We start from the raw sequence: 13,389 nt of genomic DNA, 5'->3' as shown, positions 1-13,389 counted from the left end.
GAACTATTCAAAAATTTAAAAGTAAGCACTGATGTAAGCAGTTATGTGATCAAGTGTAAAATGATGTTTGTTGGCAAGATTTTTTGGGGGTCTTGGTAAGATATTTGAAGTATATTTTACAAGTGTCTTACTAGATCATTACATGCGCTTCTACTATTGCATTAGAATTGCTGGACCTTTTTAAGTATGCTACAGAAGAGTCCATGACAAGAGAAGCTGGAGAAGAAATCAGAAATTAGAGATGCTAAGAAATGGAAAGCCACTGATTGACATCTATCACTTCGGAAATACAGAAGGCACTGGTGGTGTTCCAGTATTAGTTGCAACTCCCGTAGTTTTATATAAATTAGGAAGAATTAATTGACTATGAGTACTGCAAAATTTGCTCAAAAAGTAAGAGTAATTACCTACTATTACAATTATTACCACTTACAGTACTGTTTATCTTACATGACTGCTGACTTATTATTTACACCTCAGAAAGACAGCAAAATCTGTGAGCATTTTGCTAAAGGATAAGAAACCCTAACTGGCCAGTTCAGAAATACAGAAGAATGAAAAAAATAGAGCTGTGCCGTGTGTATGTGTAATTATATAGATGTTTCTGGATCTGTGACTGCTGTGTATCTTACATGTGGAGCAGAAGTAACTCCACTGAAATAATGGAATCATTAGCTTAATGAAAAGTGAACAATGCCAGTGAGGAGTTTAAGTTCATGAGACAGGCGTTAGTTAACCAGGCAGTTCCATGTCAGATTAGAATTTTAACCATAATCTCAGGTGTGAAGAGACACAAAAGACACTACATATTCAAGGTACGCTTTCCAGTCTAATCCCATCTGACCAATAAAATGAAACACAATTAAATTTTATATTTTGCAAGTTATGAATCTCTGGCAACAAAGTAATACTCATAGCCACGTTCAAAGTACGAAAAACATTGTTCATGCTTACTGCCAAAGCATCGAGGAATGCACTTTTTAATTTCTTTAGTCACAGTCAGGAACCAATACATGTATCAGAGAGAGATTTGAAATGTATGAAACTGTATTACATACAAACAATGCCTAATGCACCTGCATGGCAATATTTTAATGTACTTTAGTACTTTGGTAAACATTTCCCTGATGTATCTAAATACAATATAAGAGTTTCAAACTCTTTTCTTTTGCTTTGTTAAATCACAATATGATGCACTTTTCTTTAGGAGATCAAGATCTTATGGGATCTTCCAAGACCAAACAGAAAACCCTTCTCTAGCCACGAAGATGACCAGAGGGCTGGAGTACCTCTCCTATAAGGACAGGCTGAGAGAGCTGGGGTTGTTCAGCCTAGAGAAGAGAAGGCTCCGGGAAGACCTTATTGCAGCCTTCCAGTACTCAAAGGAGGCCAACAGGAAGGATGGGGAGGGACTCTTTATCAGGAAGTGGAGTGATAGGACAAGGGGAAATGGTTTTAAACTGAAAGAGGGTAGATTTAGATTAGATATTAGGAAGAAATTCTTTACTCTGAGGCTGGTGAGGCACTAGAACAGGTTACCCAGAGAAGCTGGCGATGTCCCATCCCTGGAGATGTCCAAGGCCAGGCTGGATGGGGCTTTGAGCAACCTGGTCTAGTGGGGGGTGTCCTCCTCTAAGAATGGAGCCTGCAGAAGTTTTTCTATATTATCTAGTTAGACATCAAATTCTTCAGAGTAGGGTAGACTTCTTTTTCAGCATATGAACAGTGCCTAGGAAAAGCTGTAGGCAATCTTTGTTGTGACCTTCTGGTACAGCTATAATAAAGAACAATGCCAACAGAAGAGGAAATATGACTATGCTGTACTACCCTGACTATGTTTATGGCCACAGTATTTATCACAGAAACCTTGTGCATACAAATCTCTCATTCACAGAATCATTCTTGGAAAATTATAAAGATTTTCAGACTGTAGAAATAAAGTTGTAGCATGGCTTATACTATGGTTATGTACTGTATGCTTCAAATACTCCTTTCTCATTACACAAGAGACATATTTTTTTTCCGACATATTTCACTTGTTAAAAGTGGTTTGCAACCACAGTTCCACAGAGCTTTGGATGGCACACTGCTTATATGACTCCACTACATCTGTTTCAATTAATTAATAGTTTCCTTGGAATGGGACATAAGCCAAGAGGGTGACGCTGACAACCACTATTCAAAGAATGCGAATCATTAGAAGAAACAACAGGACAGCGCTTACAAATAAATAACTCTATTTAAGTGGATTGCTGATTAATTTGTTCATCACTGAAAACATTTATGCTTTCATTTACAATCACTTAATTCCAAATCTTTTCTGAAAAAAGACATTACAATGTTTGGAATATTCTATACAGTGATTGCTTTAATGTTTATTTTATTGGATTCCATCTGATGTAGCAACATTAGGACTGTAGCAGAGGGAAAAGGTCTCCTGCAGAAACCTTAGATTTCACTTGAGAGATGGCAAATAACTTATGTATATTAATATGTATTTGTACTTACTCACAAACTGCAGGGAAGGACAAACCCACAAAGGCACTAGACAGATACTCTGTATACATTTCATTTGCAACTCCTTCCAGGTAGTACTTCTGCCACGTATCCTCCTCAATCTAAAACAAAGAAACACAGATGCAGAGTTCTGAGTAAAACCAAAAGCTTTCTTTAAAATTTACAAACAACTGCTTAAACATGAATCAGATTTTAACAAATAAGTCAGTAGACTTATTATTGCTTGTTTTTACAGGATTTCCTGAAACGCCAAAAAAAAAAAAAAAAAGGAGTCCACATAGCCAGTAAATCGAATATTCTATGTAAAAATAATACACTCAATTCTTGGCAAACACTTTCAGCACTAGGTGAAATAAGGTTGTAGAGCTTGAGGAAAAAAGTTTCTCAATTTCTCTTTCTGAAAATTCTCTAGTGAAATTGTTGCATTGTATTGTTATTTCAGTCTCTCTAACATTTCAATTATTTTCACCTCGTTTAGATGTTGATCAGCACTCAAAACTCATCATTTAAAACTACAATTATTTTTTTTTCTTCTCTGAATCTATGACTGACATGGAAATATGAGAAACATATATTGAAACAATTTCCTCAATGGTCGTCATTGCTTTAGGACAACAACTAAAGAAAACCTTTACTGTTAAATTCAGAGATCTTTTACTGTTGAAGGCATAAAGGAAAACAAGTCAGAGGTGCTACAGGACTACCATCAAAAGCTCAATATATTTGCCTGACCAGAAGTTTCTAGGGACATTTCATGCAATGCCACCTAGCTTCCAGCTGCTGCCCTGGGGTCTACGCATGCCATGTCATGTCTATAAATCTTATGTCTCAGACACTCTATAAGGTCTTTCAACTAGTGTCAAACACCCATATTAAGGTAACTGGATTGAGACACTTAGTATCTTTCAACAGGAATAGCACTGTAATTCAAGAGAGCAAGTACAAAGCTAGCTGATATTACTGGAAATATGGCATATGCAGAAGCTGTACACTGATGAAATCCCAGTTCTCTATACTGTAGTTTGTGCCCTCATCCAAAGTTTGAGATTTGTCTGTTGTTCCCCATGAGACCTTCCTATGTAAACTAGGGAAACCACCACAAACACGCAGCCTGAAATACCTATGGCTTCACATCAAACAGTTGTTTCCCTATTTCTTACATTACATTAAAATACAGCAAAAATGTCAACCACAATTGGATATTCCTGCATGTAATTATCTCTTTGGCTTTATTCACTAATTGTGCTATATAAATTGTGTGAATACAGAAATTCATATATGCAAGAATTATACACAGCACCAAAAATGTATGTATGATAATACAGTACATACAAAATTAGAAAGAAACATAAATTAAATCAGACTAGAAAAAATAATGTGATATATTTCTTTTTTTACATTTTACATTACCACGTTTTCATTAACCAGAGTCTATCTGACTAGCTAGTAAATAGGATACAAGTAAAAAGACAGAGATTGAGAGATTAGAGATTTTAATTTTCTTAAATAAGGCACATGACTTTACAGATCATGGAAATCATTATCTTGTAATTTCGTTCATGTCTAAAAAGCTATATTTTATTCTTTGCAAAAAAATAAAGAAGCTCTTAATTCCACTGTTTAGGTAACCCCACTATGGTCTTCATCTTACAGAGCAGAAAGCGAGACAGTATTGAGTTTAGACGCAAAGGACGAAAAATTGACATAATAAGAAAGTATTTTTTTAAAAAAACTATTGGTAGACATTTGCAAAGCTACCTGAAAGGATGAAGTACCAAATACCAACTGATTTGAGAAGGACTTGGATAACTCTATATCTCTTGAACATTTCACAATTTGTCTTTTTCTGTCATCCCCAGCTTTTCACGAAGATCAGTCTACATTGCATAAAGAGATGACGATACTAATCTTTCAGGAAACAGAGCTGTAACCAGGCCCAATGAAGTGGCAAAAAGAATGCTTCAGGAACACCAATCCTCAAAACTCACTGGAGGTAAGGCTCAAGTGCTTTAAGCTACACTGCTGATCTTGCTTGTCCCACAGCCAGTGTAATGGCAACCAGCTGAGTATGAGCTGTATCTTTTTTTTTATCCATTACATAGAGAACCCTCAGCATTTCAGAAATTCTTATCAAAGAATTCAGTCCAATAAGATAACTTATTACCGCTTTAAAATTTTGTGCAGCTACATTACTGTCCACTATGTTAAATGCCTTGGATCATATCCAGTCAGCTATTTTAATGGTATGAAAATACTTAGAGCAGCAAAACATAGGCCTATATATTCTTTATAGTAAAAGCATTATGGTATGTTAGGAGGAGTGCAGGGTTTGTTGTAAACATATACTTCAAACAGCAATATAAATGTACATCTCCGTCAGTATTTGAGAAAAGAAATTAATACATGAGATGTACGTGACTTGGGTAAAGGTGTCCAAATTAATTTTTCAGCTATTCATCAATAAATCAAATTGAGAAAAGCATCCTTAAGCAAGAATTTATCTTTGTCTGCTGTGTCAAACTACAGCTGTTTTAAAACAGCATTAAAGCAAGATGTTCTTGCATAACATACAGGGATTAAAGGAAATCTCACCATGTAAATTTAAAAAAGGACAAAAATTTAAGATGGGAAAAATTAAAGCACATGCTCTAATCACCGGACAAGTTCAGGTCTGTGACCAACAACATACTCTATGCATTTATAATGTATTCAGCAACTGGCTTTCTGCCTCTTAAATTTAACAATGAACTCATTCCTAAATAGATATCATTCAAGACATTTTCTGGATATTAATTCCGTTTTTCTTTTAAGTGGCTTGCTTATATTGCTGTTTCATTAGTTGTACTTTTTATTATTCTACTCTAAAAGGTATAGTCAGATGAAAACATTAAGCGTTTAACATAACTTTTAAGCTAAACAATTGATATTTTTAAATTTTAAATTAAATCTTTATGAACTTTTAAAATCCTATATGCTTTAGGAAATAAAATTATATGAGCACAAGCTGTAAAAATAAACTACATGTTAAAAACAAAAGCTATAATGGTCACGGAGTCCTATTCATTCCCCAAGAGTCTAGAACACATTTCTCTTATTTCTTCTTATACATTTCTATTAAACATTTAATATTTTCTAGAAGTTTTAAGTTCTATTTCTGGATTCCATATTCTCACTCCAGTTCCAAATCATGAAGCTCACAAAATCCCATAAAATAAGAATTCTATAGACATGCCGTGATGTTCCTCTTCCTACTCTTCCCCGCCCCTCTTTTGGAGACCTGTCTTCATCCCTGCTTCCCCTCTTTGCAGTTCCATAAATCTCTGCCCTTGACTCTGCCTCTTTGTTTCTCTACCATATCACCCACAATACCAATAGAACTGTTTCTCTAGGCTAATGTCCCGGATATCTTGTTTTCTATTTCCACCTTAACACCTTTATCCAAATGGAAATCTCAGACTCCTTAACTGGTGCGTACTAGAGGATATATAGCCACCAACCGACAGTGCTTTCACTGATAGAGTTCTTTATCTTACTTCCCCCTCAGCGGTGTTTCCATCTCCTCTTTTAGGCTCATAATTTGGTTATCTTCTTTGCCTGCTTCAACCCAGTCACTTATTCTATGCTAAAATCATACAGACCTCTTGCCTTCCCACTAGTCAGGATAATCTGTGAAAAAATGTCTAAATCACGTTAAGATACAGTAAAACCAATTCCATGTCAAACTAGCATTTTATGGATAGCAGTACCAAAAAAGTGAGGGATGCAGTACTGTGTCATACATACTAAGTTCAGTGAGCAAAACCAGGATTATATTATTTATTACCATGAAATAAAACAACAGCCACATTTAAAGGCTTCAGAAAGGGAATTACAGCTGAACATCTATGGTTGCAGAAGCACATGTTATTAGTGCAATGTCCTGGCAGCATATGCAGGAGCTACAGCTCTGCTCACTGTCTAACTTAAATAAGCATTTTCATACCACATCCACACATGGCTTGTATTGAAATGCTATAAGAATGCTGAGCTTTTCAAACTCTTTTACAACTTGAAAGGACCTCTTCCGTGTAATAGCCTGATCCACAGCTCGTTGAAACCACTCAAACCTTCTCTATCGATTCTGACGTGCTTAGGATCACTGTCTGAACAGCACAAAGCAGGAACAAGTGTGTTTTGACATAATGATTTTACTTAGAAAAAATAAATCAAAATATTTCTCAGATTATATCGTTATCATGTTATAATATTATATCATCACATAAAAAAATTTATTATATTGTTATATTAAATTCTTAAATCTTACTATTGCTTTTACATTGTATTATATATTATTTTATAGTATAATATACCTTTCATTGGAATTTGGTGTGACACTAATCTCTCTTGGATAAATAATTTTCCAATATTAAAAAAAAATCTGAATTCCACAGCTACTTTGATAGGACTTGTATAGTATTTTATATAAGAAGTTTGTATTTTTATCCTACAGGCTGAGCACTAGTGCACCCATGTTAAACTAGTCAAAAGGCACTCATTCAAAAGAATGTTTTAAAGAACAGAAGGATTGGAAACTTTTTAAGAAACCAGTGAAATATAAATTACAATGAATTTATTTATTTTTAATTTTCTTCTCCTGTTGACAGGTTTCCAGGTAACCGGCTACTTTAGTTCTGGAGAAGTAAACAACTGCAAGAATAAATCACAACATGGAGATGTTCCAAATTATATACTCCCTGATACGTGGGCTGCCAGCAATCAAGAGAAATTTCTTCTGTAGAAATTGTTTCAGCATTCAGACATCACATGGGATGCTAAAAGGGATTTGCACTGTGTTATTCTCCACCACACACAGAGAAGTCACATCGCATTTTTTTATAACCCTTTAATTTATGTGAAGTTTGCAAATGTTGCTGATCAGCAACTCTGTATATACAGAAAACAGATAAAGTGCAGGCTTGGTAAAAAATAGGAGTAATGATAGCAAGGACATGTTTGCATCTTATGGTCTATTTTGTGGCTTTTTCTTAGATTGACACCATCTGGGGTTGGACAAAAATATACAAATACATTATGTGTTTCTCCTTTCTATTTTGTCCTATTGCTTTCTTTTCTTTAGGCAGATGGTTTTGATTTGGAGAAAGGAACTGCAGATCAGACCTATAGTTAAGTCCCCACCCTTAGTCAAGGAGCAAGAAAAGACTATAAAAAACCAAACTCATTTACAAAGCAGTGATGAAGCTTCAGATACTGGTTAGTGTTAAATTAACCTTCATGAAGTCATTGGAATGTTTAAGACATATTCTGTTAGGAGAAATGGTCACCTGCTGGTCTGCTAGAAATTAAAAAATCTCCAGTATTAAGAACCTCCAGTGTTCAATACTTCTTTCCTAATTCCTTAAGTCTTGCAGTTACCCTGAATTTTAATAGAGTAAGGTTCCACTAATAAACATAGTCAGTTTCTCCCATAATCCATGTCTGTAAGATACTAATTTCAAAATCCTTAAAGCGAGAAAAAATACTTTAGGACTCATTATGTTCTTGACTAATTTAAGCCTTTGTGACGATATTTTAAAGCCTGCTACTGCAGTTAAACTCAAAAACTGAATCTCTAAACAAATCTAATTCTTCATAATATGTGTTTATTTTCCTTTTAAATACTTAACCAAAACTCGAGCGATCGTCATCCAGTCCATCTCTGGACTTACTGATGCTTATCTACTACTTAACCACACTTATCTATACATTAAAAGTTGCCAAAACTTAACTGTTAATGTAGAGATGAAAAAAATCTGTCCCATATGCACTTAACAAAATGGATGTTTCACATGTCAGTTGCCTGAAAACAATAGGGAATTGTTAAAAGTTATGTAAACTTTTTAGAAGCAAAAAGAGCTGAATTTGGGGTGACTCTGGTTCAAGACGCTGCTAATCAAGGTTACCACAAATGTAATTCAGTAAAACTATGAAAGTTATTTATCTGGTTAGTGAAATTTATACCTTGATTTTAGCCTACCTGAAAATATTGCTGTGCTTACAAAGACAAAAACAATCATGATTTTAACTTGAAAAACAAAGAAAAACCTACAATAGTTTCAATTTTACAGTTATAAAGATAATTTTGTTAGAGCAAATAATTACTGGTGTATACTAATTCAGCTCCTGACAGCAGAATCTGGATACTTGTATTTTCTACCTTTGTACAGTACAGTCTAATAACAGTTGAGACAAAGAGAATAATTTTCATTTCAGTGAAAAGTTTTCCATGGTAAAGCTTTGGTTTTTGGCCAAACAAACACATTCCAGGAGAAATCTAAGAAATTTAATAAAGCATAAATTAAGTATTGTGGATTCCAGGAAGCCAAATGTGCTAGTTTCATCCTGATATCACAGAGTGACAGCAGGTTTTATATCCTGTTCATTGTTACCTTTGTGGATAACTGCCAGTTTGAGAAGTTAGATCACAGAATCACAGAATGGTTTGGGTTGGAAGGGACCTTTGAAGGTCATCTAGTCCAACCTCCCTGCAATGGGCAGGGACATCTTTCACTGGATCAGGTTGTTCAAAGCTCCATCCAACCTGACCTTGAACGCTTCCAGGGATGGGGCATACCATCCCCAGATAAAACCTTTATTATTTATTGGAAACTACTGTCTCGGTAACAAAAATTGTGAATAATTAAGCAGTCAAATACCGCTTTGGAATGAGGGGATATGTCTTTGCTAGTAGAGTAATTAAAGCAGAAGTTAATGCCACCCAATATTTAGAATAGAATAAAATGTACAAAAGCTGCAATGAAGAACAACACGAGAACACCAAAAGGCATGAAGTACACAAACGCAATAGCAGTGAACTACTGCAGTGCAAGAAAAATAACCAACAAAACCCCTTGATATTACTGGGTCCTGCTATCATTTATTCTTTTCCCTTTTACCTCTTCCCATTTCTTGCATGTTATTTCTGTTTTCATTTAGTCTCATACATAGGCCTCTACAGATCTTACATAACTGTTGAATGAAGACACAGGAATTGATCAAGGACAATTCTATTCCTCCCTTTTTTTTTTTCTTTTTTTTTAATTTGGACCTCCTCCTTTACTCATCAAATATTACACAACTCAAGCATATCACCAAGCAACGACAAAAGGTACTTCTACATGCCTTTCCTTACAGAAAATGAGCATCTGTCTTTACGAAAGACCTTCCCGTGCATGATCCTAAGGAGGGGGCTTTGCAGGTCATTCTGTTACTTTTATCGCTGAAGTTAAATAACTAAGATACTTTAAGCTGATTACTACAGCAACATGAGTAAATGTAACATTCTAAAAAGACAGTACAATTAGTGGTTGATGCAGCTACAAGGTGACCACACCATAAATTATTTAGAATAAATACATATAACATTTTCTTTTGACTTTGATGTTAAATCATAGCAAAATGTTACCACAGGATGCTGTGTTGGTACAAACAGTAAGAAGAAGGTTTTCTTCTCACAAACTCAAGAGGGAATATTAACAAATAGCAACAAACATTTAATTTATTCCCATCACAGCTAGGAAGAAAGGTACAGAGAGTTTGAGTAACTGTTGGACCTCACACAGAATGTGCCATACCACCCCAGTAACTTGAATCTATACCTCCCAAGTTCCTCTATAGTACTGTAAGCACGTGATTATCTTCCCCTGACTACGTTACACTGCAGTTCTGTCTTCTGGATAGTCATAAAACAAATTACCCATTGTTTCAATACCCTATATGAAGAATAGCTGGAAAATGACATAGTGTATCCTAAGAGAAGAAATCTAATTTTCATCTAATTTTTTAAGTCACAGTGCTCCTCTGCTCTCCTCTATCTGTATATAGATACAATGTTGTTATCAGCAAATATATTTACATAATACAATCATTTCCTAGTGAGACATGGTGACAGAGAGATGAAAAAATGATGTACATCTTGCAAGCACAACCATTAGTATTGTCAGGAAAAAACCTAAACCCTTAATACACCCAGTCCTACCCCCGGCAGTGTAATTATCAGGAGCTCTGTAGCCCCAGCTGATCTATCTTGTTCACAGCATTTGCTTCTCCATGCAATGATGTAAATAGTTACATGAAAGAGATTGAGTATATCTGACCCTGATAACGCTATATAATCTCCTCTGTCAAGACCTAAGTCTCACTATCAAGACAGAGAACTAATGTCAGAATTGTTGTGTGACCTAGGATCTTTTATTGCATTTTGCAAGGAAAAACAGGGAGAGGATGGTGGGGTGTCTCTATAAATATTAAGGAAGTGACAAAATGAAAATTACTTTATAGCACAATGAAAGCAGCTGTAAAGTCTGCTCCCTAGCACTGAATAGGCTCAGCTCATCACCACCAAGGAAAGAGCACAACAGTACAAAGTCTTTGAGAATAATTTCAGATGTTTGGAAGAAGATCATCCATTTGATATTTTAAGACATATATTTACTTTTATAAACAACCCTATCTAAATGAATAATAATAAAAAAACCCCACAAAGTACAGTAAATTAATGAGTTAATTCTATTCATTATCTCTCTAGGATAGCACTTGAATATTTTAGTTCTGTTACAAAAGTGATATTGCCTTATTCTAATGGCCTAACTTTTTTGTTTGTCATACATGTCTCAGTATGCAGTACTTTGGCTAAGGGCATGCAATTCAGAAATTGTGAATTCCCAAAATTATAAGGTTTATATCAAAAAATTAAATAAAGTGTTGTGTAAGCAACACTTAAGTTGTTACTATTTCCTTTCTGAAATACATATAAGACTTTCTCTTCAAAGATGCCCAGAAGGCCATGTAAAGAAATGTTTTATAAAAAATGCCTAGAAAATAGCATCTTCACTGGGGCAAGTTTCTTGAGCCCTTGCCAAGCTGTTTTCATCTACATCCATTTAACACAGGGACCCCTTCTCCCCCTAGGCTCAGAACACTTTCAGGACTTCCTGATGTTTAATTTTACAGTTCTCCTCTCCACAGCATTGTGGGGTTTGTCTAGCAACATAGATGAGAATAAAAAAAGTACACACAGAATATTCTTGATTCGCAGTTTAAAAGAAGCTGTACATTGAAAGCAGTGTATTTTAGACATTTCCTCACGTTCACCTGTAATGCCCTTTCAATCCACTCACATTGCTTATGTAAATGTCTGGTTTTATTATGCCATTAGATAAGGATATCAAAATCTGACAGTTAAGTACTTGGCTGAAATCAGTTCACACATTCCTAGCAGAAAATGAAGCTTCTTTTATTTACAGTCTTATAATTGAATTTCTTTAAGTGTTATAAATTATCAAGTACCTCTTTACTCAATTCCATTGTCTGCTTAAATCAAAGCTAACAAGTATCCTCAGTGGTATAAAAATTTTACAACCTCAGCCAACTATTCCCACAGTTCTTTCTATATGCAAGAATGTTTTTTAAAACTGGCATGAAAAGAGTATGTTTTATAAAATGCCAAATATGCTAATTACGATTATCTCTAATTTCAAATGAGAAATATATGCACTTTTTCATCATTCATACTAATGTAAATTCTTGTAGTAGGTCAAAGCAGAGAGAGTATTCTTGAAATATTATGATACCTAATTCTTCTTTAGATGCTGGCCTTGAACTTGAAGGCATACAGGCTCTACTTTTAATACTTTCAAATTTACAAAACAGGGCAGTATTTCTATCCAATCATAATGCAAAGATAGATTGGTGTTGATGTATTCATATCATTGACTGAAAAATGCACTCCATGGTAGACTTCAGTTTAAGACAAATACATCACTCTTATCACAAGGACTGATAGTATTTGTAAATAGAAATGGTTTCAACCACAACAGTTTTTAATTTCTAGATCAATGATTAAAATATTTTATTCAGGCAGACCTTTAGAGAATAAATGTCTTTTGGAACAGGCTACAATAATATTTGTTCTAACACCTGTGAGGGAAGATCAGGTAATCAGTTCATTATGTGGCCTCCTGATGAACTTCACAGTAAGTTGAGAAGTTGCATTCTCTCACCATCTCCCTTTTAAAGTTATCCTTCATTTGAAGAAATTCACTCTGTATACCCTAGTCTCACACTTTAAAAAAATCCAAGGCTGCCTAGGTGTCCAAAAATAATAGCAAACCAGTTGATGTGTTTCATCAGTGTAGGTAAGCACCTGACTGATGTAAATCTGGGTGGTTTTATTACGTCTCTCTCTCAGCCTGGACTAGAAAGGAATGTAGTGGGAGAAGTGGGCATCGCATACATGTGGGTGTGAGCAACAGCTGCCAAAAGAGCCCAGAGAACATTCCTGCTCTCAAAATAGCTTAGAAGAGAATTGAGACTGCTCTAGATCATTTTTTCAGATCTGGAATGAGGTGTACTGTCTTACCAACAGAGCAACGAAAAAACTAATTTGTTTGTGGAGTTGTGTTACACTCAAGAACTACATTCCACATTTTATTATTTTACACAACAATACTAACTCATATTGGTTTGCATGATTGTCTAAAGGGACAAAATTTGACCACCTCTGCCTTTTATTCTATGCACTTACTCTTTGCAATGTTTTTCACATGGGTAGACTTCTGGTATACATTTGCTAATCCAAACAATACAGAAATTGCAGTACATTAGAGTATTTCCATCTTTTTCTGAGACTATGCAAGTAATAAAGAGTGCCAATTCCTTTATTAATACAACAACGATAACATTGTGTGCTATAAAAAGAATGGAATGGAAAAGAATGGAAAAAAGAATGAAATACAGTTTACAGGTGTAAAGTTGGGGTTTGTTTTTTGGTTTTTTTTTTTGCTTAACATATCATTTCTTGGGCAATCTATCTTTCTTCCTTTAAGTGTTTACAGA

General features: G+C 34.9%; 1 protein-coding gene across 20 annotated transcripts in view; it reads right to left on the bottom strand.

Moving 5' to 3' along the window:
* The window catches only part of KCNMA1 (potassium calcium-activated channel subfamily M alpha 1), a 506,659-nt gene that overhangs the window by 130,586 nt on the left and 362,684 nt on the right, over positions 1 to 13,389 (bottom strand). For all 20 annotated transcript variants that reach the window (XM_054204500.1, XM_054204499.1, XM_054204501.1 and 17 more), the window contains one exon: positions 2,509 to 2,618. In XM_054204500.1, the coding sequence (XP_054060475.1) occupies positions 2,509 to 2,618 (110 nt within the window). The remainder of the gene's footprint in view (positions 1 to 2,508; positions 2,619 to 13,389) is intronic.

This window comes from Rissa tridactyla, chromosome 6 (genome assembly GCF_028500815.1).
Source record: "Rissa tridactyla isolate bRisTri1 chromosome 6, bRisTri1.patW.cur.20221130, whole genome shotgun sequence".
In the NCBI taxonomy this organism is placed as follows: Eukaryota; Metazoa; Chordata; class Aves; order Charadriiformes; family Laridae; genus Rissa; species Rissa tridactyla.
Note: the sequence above shows the minus strand (reverse complement) of the source record. Positions and strands in the feature narration are given on the sequence as shown.